The sequence below is a fragment of the Caloenas nicobarica genome, chromosome 11, assembly GCF_036013445.1.
Source record: "Caloenas nicobarica isolate bCalNic1 chromosome 11, bCalNic1.hap1, whole genome shotgun sequence".
NCBI lineage: Eukaryota > Metazoa > Chordata > Aves > Columbiformes > Columbidae > Caloenas > Caloenas nicobarica.
The window spans coordinates 1,380,573-1,394,542 of NC_088255.1; the positions used below are offsets into that span (position 1 = coordinate 1,380,573).

General features: G+C 44.8%; 1 protein-coding gene across 3 annotated transcripts in view; it reads right to left on the reverse strand.

Moving 5' to 3' along the window:
- The window catches only part of IQSEC1 (IQ motif and Sec7 domain ArfGEF 1), a 332,002-nt gene that overhangs the window by 129,938 nt on the left and 188,094 nt on the right, over positions 1 to 13,970 (reverse strand). For 2 of the 3 annotated variants that reach the window (XM_065642479.1, XM_065642482.1), the window contains exon 1: positions 4,628 to 4,709. The exons of the other annotated variant lie outside the window; for it this stretch is intronic. In XM_065642479.1, the coding sequence (XP_065498551.1) occupies positions 4,628 to 4,695 (68 nt within the window). In that variant the 5' untranslated portion in view covers positions 4,696 to 4,709. Of the gene's footprint in view, positions 1 to 4,627; positions 4,710 to 13,970 lie in introns of those variants that run through there. 3 annotated transcript variants of the gene reach the window in all.

Consider the following 13,970-nt stretch of genomic DNA (forward strand, 5'->3'; position numbering starts at 1 on the left):
CAAACTCCTAACACAGAATTATAAAGATACCAACTTCATCGTAACCTCACAATGATTTGTTATACTGGCATGAAGAGCTTCTTAAAAATTCATTAAGTGCTATGTGGCTACCGGCACTGTCAGGCTGAAGAGATCTTTTAACCCAAAGGAAGATTTGTGCTAGGATAATGACAGTTGTACTATATGAAAATACAAGACTAATGGCTATAGAAAGCTATACACTAAACACCCAGAGTACTAATGATGAGTTGCACTTGGTTTTGTCTTGTAGCTTCTCAAGTGCGGCACTTTGCAGATGACAAAGAAACCCCTCCAGAAACTGAATGCAAGAATATACACATTCTGGAGGCACAGGAGTCAACATGGCAGATTTAAAAAAATAAATCTTCGAAGTTAATTTTTAGTAATTCTTGTTGGTGTTTAAGCTATAAAATATCAATAGGAAAATCACTTCGTTAATGTCTGATGTTAGCAAAAGGTGCCAACTGGATTGCTGACTACCGTAACAACACATAACATATATCCTCCTTTTCTGAGATATGTTTCACAAACATTAACCCTGTAGGCGTCAGGAGGAGTATCCGAGGTGGGTGTTCTATTTCCATTTCAGATGAAAACAGAAATGCGTCAATTAAACATCTGATTATATACCCCATTATCTTTGGCTACGTGTGATAGTTAATAGCCTTAAGATGAGAATGCTGCTGCTATTTGCCAGTGAACGACAGAGCAAACTATCTCTAGGCCTGGCTCAGTCCTGTCTGCAGCCCACGGCACCTCCCGTACGGTAAAGCCACCCTGAGCTGAGCCAGCGCTGTCCCCCCGCTCACTCTATTATTCCTTTATATTGACCTCGGGTTAATACATTATTATTTAGAGTAGTTTGAGCTTTCACGACGCAGTGTGGATGCTCAGAACGTTTGTGAATAAGCCCCTACACGAGACATCCCAAACGGCCTTGATGTGCTGCAAGCTTCTCCCGCTGCCCAACACACAATCAAAGCCCAACTGAGACCCTTTCACTTCTCGGGGTGTTATTTTTCCTTGAAGAAAACTCAGCACTGTTCTGTCAGTCTTCAGAAAAAAAAAAAAAAAACCACAACCCAAAGCAGACAACTAAAAATAAAGTATGACTGAACCAAGATGGAAAATGTTTGTAGCAGAAGGAAAATAAGTGAAGAAACTCCATGACAACTCCTACTGAGGACTAATTCTTACTTTTTTCCAGATGTGTAGAGCACTCGGAGCTATTGACTGTTTTCCTCCGTTGCTTGCAAATGGAACTTTGAGATGCAAGCTGAAAACTATGCGTTGCAGTATTATAAACCCTTTAATTTATTCTGTGGGCTGTGGATCTGCTGATTCAGATGGCTCCAGTCTGCTCCTCTAACCACTGACCCGTCCCCACGGGCTGGCTGGCACAGCACGTTACGGAGGGAACGCGTAATTCCACACGCAGCGGATCTGCTCCCGTCTTTATAGAACGCGTGTTCCTCTGATTTAATACTCATGTGACCCTACAAATACAATGCCTAATCTGAATATGTCAACAAACAATTCCCTAATTATATACTTACCTATCTCCCACCTGTGGCACGTTACTAAAATATAACTTTAACAGCAGTAAGTGACTAGTGATGCTTTAACCCCAGTTCTGCTTTCACGCTTTGTCAACTCTCTGATTTGGGGAAAGTTTTCCACCTGCAAATACCATCACAAGTGGACATTCGGCAGCAAAGCGCTGTTATTTGGTGCGATATCCAGCAGAGTGGGAAGGGCCCTGCACACACACTGGGACAGCAATGGGTTCAGTGGGAAGGGCAAGTGACTGCGGCTGTGACACCCCGCGCTCGGAGCGGCGCCGGGACAAACACCGTCATTGTCCTTTTCAGAAACAGCGGCGACAACGTGCAGAGCTCTGGGCAGGAACACTTAACACCTCCAGCGCAGGCAGTGGCTGCTGACACCGGGAATCACAAACACCAGGGTGAGCGGTGACACTGCTGACCGTGCCAAGGGAAGAGGATAATGGTCCTGCATCCCTCGGCGCAAATCGGGCAGGAGGGACAACTCTGCCCCGGGCACCTGGGAACACCAGGTCCCGGTGGGCACGGGGCTTGGGGAGCACCCCACTGCGTGTTCTGTGTTCGGGGGGCAGCCAGAGCCTGCCTCTCCTCCTGCCCCTGGGGAGATACCCTGGAAATACCGGGGGCTTCACATGGGCTCAGGGAATGGAGCTCTTTGAAGGGACAGGAGCTTCATGTCAAGTGCCATGAGCTCAGCTTGGGTACATTAGTGAAGAAATCCCTTCATCTTTATAATTTTTGCCATTTTGCTCTAGGAGGAGGTCAACGCCCCATGGAAGAAAAGAAAAAAAACCCCAAAAAACCAACAAAAAAAGACATCATTTAGACAGTGCAGTGTATTTCCACATGACAGCATCCTGCTCTCTCCTAAGCTTATTCCAGCATTACCTAAAGCTCCCCTATGCAAAAAGCAAACCACTACATTTTCTTCTGGTAATACACATGGATTTCATCTTGCTAACAGGCACGACCCTATGATTTTAAGGTCTAGTCATGTAAACTTAAACACATATATAAGATGTAGACGATCCCTCTGCCCCCAAGCCACACAGTCTAATTAAACCAGACAAAGACTCAGTCAAATATGGTTTTTTAAAGCTGTTGGAGTCCGACGGAAACAAGACCAACCCTAAAACCCAGTTAAAAATAACCTTCCTTTTGGCGTGGGACTGTTCTCTCAGCGAGGCATAAAACCCGTCATTCAGGCCTTGCGCGCACGTCGGGAGCTGCAGGACAACGCTCCAGTGTGTCCATGCCGCACACCGCGGGCGGGTGGAAACACCTCTGCTTACACACAGCGGGAGAAAACAACCTCACGCTGCTGGTATCGAACACCCTGAAGCTCACTGACATCCCCAGGAGGAGCTGCACGGGCTGCAGTGCCCGAGGAACGCGAGGAGGCGAGAGGGAGAAAGGCTGGGGGAGCCTCATGCTTGACGGATAAGAACACGGGCCACGGTGGTTACTGAAGCCTTCCAAAATCCAGGGAGAGTTTCAGGATTTCTGGAGGATATCAGAAAAGCAAATTAAGGTGGTAGGGATCTTTTTCCACAAAGGAAGAATTCTTTTTTTTTTACGCTCCCAAACTCATTGGTGTCACTGCCAAAGAAAATAGGATCTGTTAAAGCAACCAAAACCATTAATTGCAACTACTCATAGTGCTGTAACAAAGAGGAATGCTACTTTGCTTTACACTAGCTGTGGTAGCCAGCAAGCTGCTCTATAAATAAGCCCTGCTGTCGGCAATTAAGTTAATATTCAACCTACATATTCTGAACAGCAGTAAGGCCACCGACCAAAGAAAGAAAATGTGGCTGTTTACGGGTAAGCACAACTTATATGTTAAACGTCAGAAAAACAGTCACACTCAAGTGCTGCGAGGAAACTTTGAAGCTTAGTCTTAGTCGGAATAACAACTAAATGTGGGAGTTTTGCACGGGACTTTCTCAGACATCTCCAGCAGTAGGGGATAAACATCTGTGCTATACAGGCTGTTTCTCTGGATTTAAGCACTGGTCCAGTGTGGTTTAGGCTTTCCCTCTGCTTCTGGTTTTAAACCCAGATCATAAATAAAATTATGTTTATCTTAACAGAATCGTCTTTCAGGGATGATTTCCAGTTTCTATTATATTGACTCGCTGTCTGCTGGGAACTAAGGGACTTTTTAGCTTCATTTTGGTATCCTGATGATAAAAAGCTCTCCACAGTCTCGTTCTGGTTGTAATGAAAGTTCATGCAGGAATTCAGGCTCTCTGAACTATTTCCTGAGCACAGAATATGCAGTGTGAAATGGAGTAATTACTTAGATTACGTGATTTCTCAAGGGAAGCTTGCACGACAAAACACACCACTCAAATCCTATAATGCTGTAACACCGAGAAACTACAGCCCGAAAATGGCTAGCTACTTTGAAATATATAAAATCGCCGCGAGAACGCACAATCGCTGCCTGGCTTCACAGCTCCATTCCTGGAATAAACTCCCCCGGAACGCAGAGGAGCGGCGCTTGGCAGCGTGTCCCACGCCAGCCGCCCCCGGAACGCGCTTCAGCTCCAGCCCAGCGCCCGCGCCGCAGATCCGCACGCAGGTGACACTGGGGCACTTCGCCGCCCCAGAGACACTGAAACTCCGCCGTTTTATTGTGCTTCCAAAGCCACCTTCTCTTCTCCCCCGCCTCCCCTTGGTCTGAAGCAAACGAGGCTGAGAACACACACTGTTATCTCTGCATTAATAAACAGAAGATTACAGTAGGTTTCTTTCATATTCCCATTTTCACCTGCTCGTACGCAAGACAGATGTATTTCCAAGACATTGAAATCATGAAAACTCCACTTCCCTTGAAGATTTTTTGCAATAAATTTGGATTTTTCTTTTCACAGCTTTAGTATAAAGACAAGTAAGAATCTCAGCTAATCATCATCTCAGGCTACTTAGAGTTAAACGTGCAGGGTGAAAGAATACAAGTAGTAGGGCAGACGATCTTTAGTGCATGCAGTTTTCAGACTTACCACAAAACAAAGTTTAATATATTCTTACCGTACCTGATTGTCCTGACAGAAATGCAGTATTTCCACATCAGATTCCACATTGCACTGCCATCTCCCTTCATGACCTTCTCTGAAGTGTTTGCAAAGTGAGGAAGATTCCAAGTAACTCAAGGAAGGAGTAAGTTTAGCAGCACACGCCGAAGTTAGTCCAAGGTTCCCGCAGCTGCCAAGCACTGATTCACGATTTCCAAGCGATTCCTCCGACCTCCGCTCACCCGGGCTCCGACGAGCCACTTTCTCCTCTGAAGTCTCGGGTTACTGTTCCTTCATGATTTACAAGACCCGTTGTTTACATTATTTGCGAGCCAGAAGAGATTATTAGAGGCTGTTCAGAAAGCTACGTGTAATATTGCTCCAAGTTGTCAAGTAAGAAAAACCTACCTATGCGACACCTACAAAAAGTTATTCTAATGTATTTCACTTCGAAGAAACAGCCCAGTAACCCGGCCCTAGAAAATCACTAAGAAGTAGTGTAAATGCTTACCGAATACACACTAAATCAAATGCTTTAGGCTGAATAAGCTCTCAACTGTTTGCAAAATTTCTTGCGTACTGTCATAAACTTTTTCGTGCCAAAAGAAGTAATGAGTCATTTTCCAAAGCTGTATTTGAAGACATGCAAAGTTATGACTTTCAATAGTGATTATCAGCAACGACACACCCTCTAAATTACACAAAAAATAAAATGGCAAGTTCTGATTAAAAAAAAACCCCAAGCCCCAACTTTTTCATTATGCGTATGGAATTCTCTCACTGTGCTGAAACCTTGTGGACATGTAAATGCTAACGCAGTTTTGTCTTTAGGACAGTATATACCCCACAAACACCACGTGAGATGTAGAACACGATTTCCCCATGATGATGAGGATTTATGAGCAAACATAAATATTTCCACTGATTTTTTTTTTTGTTTGCCTTATATCAAGCTGAAGAATTTTGCTCATAGCTTTTCTAGCAGTAAGTTTAAACGTCTCAACACACACTGCCATGGAATCAACCTCAGAGAAAAGTATTGTTGTTGTTATAATTATTGCAAATCTTTTTAATTGAAGGACAAGCCCTTTAAATCCTGCCCTGGTTTCTCCGAGACCACCCTGAAAGTCGGCGCTGTTGCTGTGACAGATGAAACCTTTGCGAAGCTTCGCTGGGCCCACACGCTCTGCTCTCCAAAGAGGTCGGCAGCACCAGCAGCTCTTCTGGATCAAAGGCATTAGATACATGTTTACATTATGAAGCTCAATTAAGCAAGAAACTAAGGTCATGCTACTTCTTCATAGATCAGTACGCTTTTATGATTAAATGTCTAATTTCTGTTGCACAACTGCGTTTTATCTAGGATCTCGTGACCGTTGCCACTATTCGGAAATAGATTCTGGTTTGGGGTTTTCTGACAACTGGGTTTTGGTGCAAGTTATTGATGGCTCATTAAGAAAGAACAAGTTCTGCAGCATGTTGCACATTTTAAATCAGTGGGCTTAATGAAGAAAAATTACATTAGAAAACTCATACAACTGTTCTTAACATAACCATTGCAATCCATTTCAATGATGGAAAAAGCTTTGTAAGCTCAGGCAGACGAGCTGAACCCTGCCCATTACCTTAACTTGCAAATTTGAGAGATGAGGTACCTATAAGAAAGATTTTCTGATTTTTGTATAGTGTGCACTTGAAATATTTTATTTAGCATAAAGAATCTCATTATATACAGAGTATTAAACTATTATAGTAGTTGATTTTCTGTGTAGTATAAAGGTATCGAACAGCATGTTCACTTGTGTCAACTACATCTCTTTGAGCTTATACTTGAGGCTTCAACATAATTCATGTATTTAGATTATACATTCCTTGATTCACCTTCAGTTGCAATATTTTGATATTGCCAGCACCTGCAGGAATATTATTTTTATCTGTGTCTAAATATAAATCAAGGTGGATGAGATTTACAAGAGAACTGTATTTTAATCACCTTCTTCACCCATGTTTCTAAAATTTATGCACAACCGGTCACCAAATGGATTAAAATAACATGTGAGAACATCGCAGGACAGAAGTGAGATGGCGTGGGGTGGTTTGTGTGGGGGCTGTTGGGTTTTCTTTTGTGTTTTAAATCACTGCTTTGCATTTCCCATGGAAAGGAGGCTATTTGTGAAATAGTATACAGAGTATTTCAGCTCCTGCCCTGACGAGGTGAATTTGTCCACTAATTCCCAGTGAGACCTGGGCAAATCAAGTTATTCCTCCACTAAGCAAGCCTTAATTTTGCAGGGAACAGCAGGCCCTAATTTGGAACATACAACTGACAGACAACCTGCAAAGACAAAGTAATACGCATCCAGAAAATCCTAAATACGGCACAAATCACATCAGGAGTTAACGTGGCTCCAGTGTTCCAGTTCTATAACTAAATCTCAGATGTGAAGAAACGCTATTTATTCTGGTGTAAATACGAGGAGCAGATTGCGGTGAAATGCTCCTCGAGATGATATTTGAGAGGCGTGCTTAAAGCCAAGAGCATCTTGCAAAGCTTCAGGAAGGCAGGGAGAACAATGCCAGATTCGCCCGAGCGCGGGTGCAACAGCATCAGCTAATAGCCAATCGTTTCTGTACATACACAGACGTGAAGAACTGAGGATTAATCAAAACCTACGGCTAATTCTGTCTCCCACAATGGGCTGCCTTTGCTAAAAACAGCTCCTTCGCAATATGATTACCGAGGAGGTGACAGAATGGCTATCGAAGAGGAAACCAATTGATCAACTATTTCTTACTATTATCTTATTCAGGAATAGAGGCGCTTTTCCAGCAGCAATAGGACAGTAAGGCCCTTTTGTCTTAGCTGTTTACTTTCTTTCCTTTGTTCGCAGTGGCATTACTATGCCTGAAACAAGGCACAGATTAGCATATCAAATGATTTCACTTTTTTGAAGCCTTGTTTGCTCTCACTGTATGACAAGTCACGATGAGCCCCAGCACCACAAAAGGGCCTTTTGGCATGACGTCTGTCTTTGACATGGATTTTCCATTCTGTACATCAATCATGATCTATTGCAATGATTCCAGTAACAATCTTCTCCCACACTCACACGTCTGGCCAAGAAATCCCAGCCAAGGCAGAGACTGCGGGCTGGTAACGAGGGCTGGTTGGAGACAGTTATTATTCCTCTTTGGGTGTGGCAATGAAAACTTCAGTTATCTCTTCCCCTTGAAATAAAACAGCGGATTCCATTCACAGGACATCACTGCATCCACCCAGCCACACTGTGCATGGGACCTTGCTCTGGATGAGCCACAACTCCCCAAACAGATGCACTTAGTTTGTAGATTTTTTTTTCTCCCATTCTTTATTAGATTTGCCGCACTTGCAAGCATCTACAGCACAGATCACTCTCCACAGCCGTGCCAGCACCGCTGGCTCTGGACCCATAACCGTGTCCTTGCTAATGGTTCCTGTACTGTAAGAGGTCATCGTCCTGCCACCTTGCAACAGGAGGGTGCAAGGAGTTCTGCCTCCTTCCGAAATTTCTTCCCACTTCCACTGGTTTTTCCAAACCAAGCATCATTATGTTTCCCTAGGACACTGACTGGTTTATTTCCAGTGGATGTGTTAATAGGCACAACCATGAAGTGCTGCCCCCTGAATCAGGAGGTCGCACCGTACTTTGGTTTTTCCCTCAGTTTCTTTCCACATTTCTACATTGAGTGGACAGGCCAGTTCTCTTGAAGCTGCATTTCACTGTCTGTAAAACAGGGAAAGCAATTCTCAACTTTACAGAACACTTTGCGTCTTTTTTTAGGAAGAAATCTTTAATTCAAAGAGTCACTAGTTCAGACAAAGATATGATAGCGGAACCGCTGCTGCAGGTGAGGCTGAACCAAGACACCACAAACCAGCCACGACAGACGCACAGGTTTGGTTCTGCTGACAGTACACGGAAGCAATGAGCTGCAGCAGGGGAGGCAAAACAATTGGAAGAATCAATATCTCAAAAACGCTGGAGCAAAATTCACCAGGAGCTGTTTGTCGGAGCCCTGAACTTGGCCGCTTCCAAGCACATCCGACATATTTTCATAATTACAATAGGATTCTCCCAGTGGGTTCGATTGCTAAGAGAACCCAGAGCAACTACTAGCCCACTACGTGATGGGGAGTACTTAAGGATTCTTTAAAAATAAAATGTTGTGGAGAGGGTAGGGAGGTAATGGAGAGAAAATAACGGGAGGACTTCATTTTCTGTTTTTTACACTGGAAACAAAGCTGCTGCAGGCAAAGACCTTACAGTGGATATAAATCATGAAGTGTTTAAAAAATGCTAGAGCTCAGGTTCCTTTACAAGTTGTAGGTGGTGTATTACTTTTAAAGGATATTAATAGAAAGGCAGGGCTTAATTTGGAGTCTCACATTCCATGATTCTCTCCCCTCCCGAGGTTCATTCCCGCAGGACAGGCAGAGTGCTCTGCTGGCAGGGCGGGCACTGCGCGCCCACGACACCTTATCTCATCTGCCTTCTGATCCACTCGTGCTGCGGATACCCGCATCACGTTGCACCTGACATGTTTGCAGCCAAGATAATCTTCCTACTTTAACTGTGCATAGGCTCAGCCTAAATTAGGTTAGTGTAACATTCCTGTGAAGAGGGAAACGCGTCTACTGCAGCCGTCAAGAGGGAAGGCGGCAATTTGTTTTCCTGAAGTTTCTGCCAGGACAAAATGATCATGAAACAGAATTTAACAGCATTTCTATTATTATGTAGATTATATTTATAGGTCATTTGAAAAAAAGAAAATGTGAAAGTTAGAGCTAGCATGTTTCTGGTTGTCAGGACAGTTCCAGACTTGTTTTTAACTTAGGTAGCATTCCCTTCATACAACAGCTATTTCCAATTAGGGACTGAAGGAAGTCTTACAAATATTTGGAAATAGATGGTTTTAAATTTTAAGAGTGAAAAGTGTTCTGGCTTTTGAGATAATTTGGGGTATCGTTAAACCTGCAACTTGTAATAAGTCAGCTTTTTTAGTAGATAGAAGAGGTTTAAATGAAATCTTTTCACTACGTATTTTTTCCTTGGCCTTTCCTTATACTTTATCTCCTTCCCTTTTAAACCTCCTTTCCTGATTTTTCACAGATATTCTAAGAGTATGCAAACCGCGATGTTTTCTGGGAGTTTATACCCATGACATCCGCGCACCCGTCCTTCCATGAGACACAGGCAGCACGATTTTGGCATTTGGATAAAGGGCATCCCCTGCGGTCCCCAGCAAGCTGGCAGGTTTGTGTTGCTGCCCGAGGCCCTGGGAGCGGCAGCTCCTGCCAGGCTCCCCGTGTGTCCCCAGACGCCGCCGCGCTCCCAACCTCCCTTCGCTGGGACTTCACCTTGGAAGACCATCAAAGGAAACTCAGAGAGCTTCCAACCCCGCTCCGCAGGGCACAGAGCCAAGCGCACAATTAAAATGTGGTCGCTCCAGGGTCTGCACATCGGTTGCATCTAAATACAAGCAGAGAGCAGCTCTGGGAGGCAAAGCCTGGCGAACGCCGCGCTCTCCGGCCTTGGGAGCTCTGCTTGGGGAAGGTGAAACCCGCACGGGTGTGAAGGGAGAACCTGAGGACTCACAGGTGGTTCCTGGGTGAGACGGAAGGGGGTGAAGGAAAGGAAGGTTTGAGACTTAAGACTGCAAAGGCACAAAAAGACACAGAAACCAAGAACTGTCCCCAGCCCGAAAGCCACTTGATCGGTTCCAGCAGCGGGAAGGGCAGCGGCACCACACAGCCCCGTCCGTTCTATCTGGGCAGGATTTCTGCTCAGCAATGCCCAAGTCCCACAGCACGCATCGAGGGAACGGGGGGATGGACAGCCAAGGGATCCTGCAAGATGTCTGTCTGTCCGTCCGCCAGGTCAGGAGGGAGAGCAGCCCGGACAGTTCAGACAAACCACAAGTACGAATTCAAGGCATATGAACAATGCATTTTGACCACTTGCAGGAAGACTCTCAGATACAAAATAGCATTAATTACACTACAATGAAGGCTTCCGCCAGATTAATGGGTATTTTAATTCAAATTTCTCAGCTTGAAATCACTTTAGTTCCCTGAGTGTAGACAAGTGCTCTGTTTTTAAGGCATTTTGCTATTCTGTATCTTTATTTGAGAGTTTCCTCTTAATCATTTTTATGCTGAGTGTGGGAATACTGCAACCCGCGCTGTTTGCAGGCTGTATTTCAAGAGGATGCTGGATTTGGGGGGATAAGGAGGAGAGAATTTTATGCTCTCAGCTGCTCTACGATTGCAGAAACGTTGCCAACACAAACCTCTGGAGAATGAGCTGAGCTCTAGGCATATGACTCAGCCCCGCTCTGGATGAAGTCACTGTCAACTGAAAGCAAACTATTTGTCTCTAACAACATATATGGTGAACTCTAAGCGCAAGTTCAAGACAAAGCTTCAGTAATTCTTCCCACCCACTTTGCTGTTGTTTTGTTCCAGATATTGCAAAGGAGCTCATAATTCAAATGGCAGCAAGAAGGAAGAAGAACCAGCTGAAATCACTGTTGATCAGGGAGCAGAAGTTCCCTGCCCTCATGAACCAGAATCGAAGGATTTTTCCCCTGCTCACTGGTACTGAGATTTGTAACTAGTATACAGCTATTGCTTCCAGGGGTATAGGAGTATAGTATTGTATATAAACCACTACCTATAACTTTTTCCCCTCTATTAAATCTGCTTTTAAATAATGAATTTAACAATGGCATTCCCTTTAACTATGTAGTAACACATGACAATTGAGTTGTTTGTATCTTGGTTTACGCTGCATTTTGCTTAAGGGAACCAGCAGCTCTGCTCTGTGCCTCTTAGCAAGCACGTCCTCTGCACGTCTGAACCCACCGCCCATCATCCTGGACACAGAGTCCACGCTGTTAAGACTAGAATTAAGGAACAAAGGCTATCAAAGCGCATTCTTTTTAACAAAGAGTTAACCCAGAGAACTATCCTGACATAGATCTTTTAAAGCACATGTGCTGTCTTTGAAACCGCATCTAAATTAAGCCTGGCAATTCCTTTAATGGCTTCAAATGCTGCAAACGTGTCTTGGATAACAGAGTGGGAAAGAGGATGAGCACAGGGCTGCAGGTGCCCCGCAGAGTGTAATATCAGAGTGGCTTCAAGTAGCTTCTGACACTCAGCCACGCTGTGATATCCTTTGTGATAAGCTGCTCCTACCAAGCAAATTCATGAAAGCATTTTCATTTATAATCATCACTGAAACACCCTAATGGGACTGAATCATATACCAAAGTATAGACCTATTCTTGCCCGGGGATGGGCTTAAGAGCATGATTCAATCTATCGTGAATCACAGTGTTGGAACTGCTAGTCCCAACTGAAGACTGGCAGAAACAATTTCAACTAATCCCTGCTTAAAAAAACCCAGTCATTGCTCACTTATCTTATTCCATCGGGGTAGCTGGAATCAGGCGCTTGTTAGCAATGGTCCTAATTGTTCTGTAGGAGACTCATGCCTCCTTGAGAGAGAGCAAACTGATGAAAGAAAAATGAAAAGTGACACAAAATCATCTTAAACCCATTTTGTTTGCCAAGCAACTGGATTCCAGTAAATTATCCTGTACAAACTGGGCACATTATGTTTTAAAACCACTCTTATCTAACCAAGAGGAAAAATCCACTCCCCCCCTCCCAGATTGTAGTTGCCTTCACTGCCAGTCACAATTTTTCTCACTTTATCCTTTATCTTCAATGCAATGCTAATGGTAACAATTTCTCGCTTGGGCTATTCCACACCAGCTGGCAGAAACGCAGCATGATGCACCCAGTGGCTGAAGAAAATCTTCACATGCTAAACCTGAAGTCACAGGATTTTAGAATAATCCATTGGGTAAAGCATCAGACATTCATCCTCAAAATCCCACAGAAATCCTGCAGTGATTTGCTCATCTTACACTTTAATCTGTTATCGAAATATATCGCTACACTTTTAGTATTTGTAGTTAAAGGATACTGAAAACCAGCACTTAAGTGAGGGGCTGTAACACCGACCAAAATACACTCAGTGTTAATGGCAAAAGAGTTGAAATCTGATTTTCATAAATTAGTGAATTATCAAACGTTCTTTGAGCAGGTTTCTACCCCAGTCCCCCCAGTTTGGTGTATACAATCTGCTGCAACTCAGATAAAAGCAGCCTGTTAGTTTATATACACGTGATTGGAAGGAGCAGCATCCTGGCCACAACCCCGTGCAACCTGCTCTAAGTGAACCTGCGCTAGCAGGTGGGTTGGACTGGATGATCTCCAGAGGTCCCTTCCAGCCCCAACCACTCTGGGATTACCTCGCAGTAACTTTGTTTCGTAAACGTACATGCGATGGGCAAAGTCCTGGCTGCTGAAGCTGCTGCCAAATTTAAGAAATGGACTAAAGCCACAGTTGGTTTATTTTGTGCTATGTCCCCTTTCCCTTGCTGTGCTGAGGAAATACACCTCAGCGAAGAGAGGTGCGAAGTTCCATTTGAGTGGGTCTCAGTGCAAGACAAAATTATACCATAAATCATAATCGTTCAGGTCAGGCAGACATGATCCCACAAAACTTCCCTGAGTAACAAGAGCTGAAAAACACAGCGTGATTTCTGAATGGAAAGAAGCAAGCCACTGAGCTTCCAAAGCAGCAAGAAACATCTACCACGGTTCTGAGCACAGACTGAAAATAAACTGAAAATAAAAGCCATGCTCTGCTCAGCCCACAAAAGGAAAGGGAACACTCACACTTGTCACGTAGAGCTCGCTGGGGAGGGCGGGCGCACGAGGAGCGATGAGCAGAGCTCTCGTGGCCAGGCCGTGTCTCTGAGTCACCCCGCGGGAGCAGGACACGCGGGCCGGCGGGAGCGGGGCAGCTCCCCACGGCACCCCCGGCTCTGCTCCGAACCCCCTGTACGCGGGGGGAGGCTCAGGGGCTGGCACCGCTGCCCCCACACTTGGCACCGCACCCCGGCACCTGCGGGCATGGCTGCTCACCAGGGAACGTCCCGCGGAGACGGCTGCGGTTTGCTCCCGCCACATCGGCTGCCACATCCGCCCCCGCGGCGTAACAGAGGGCAGGCAACAACCCTGCTGCTCACACTGAACATCCATGGAGCGAGACTCATGGAACGGAAACCTTGCTCAAGCCTTGTTTTGGTTATCTCATTTTATACATAAAATAAGACATACGTACACCCAGGCGCACACAAAACTCTTCCCCCACACGGCCTTGGCTCTTTTCCAAGAGCATTTTAAAACGATCTATGGTTACTTAGAAAACACGATTGAAAGACTGAAAATAAGTCTCAAGAAAGC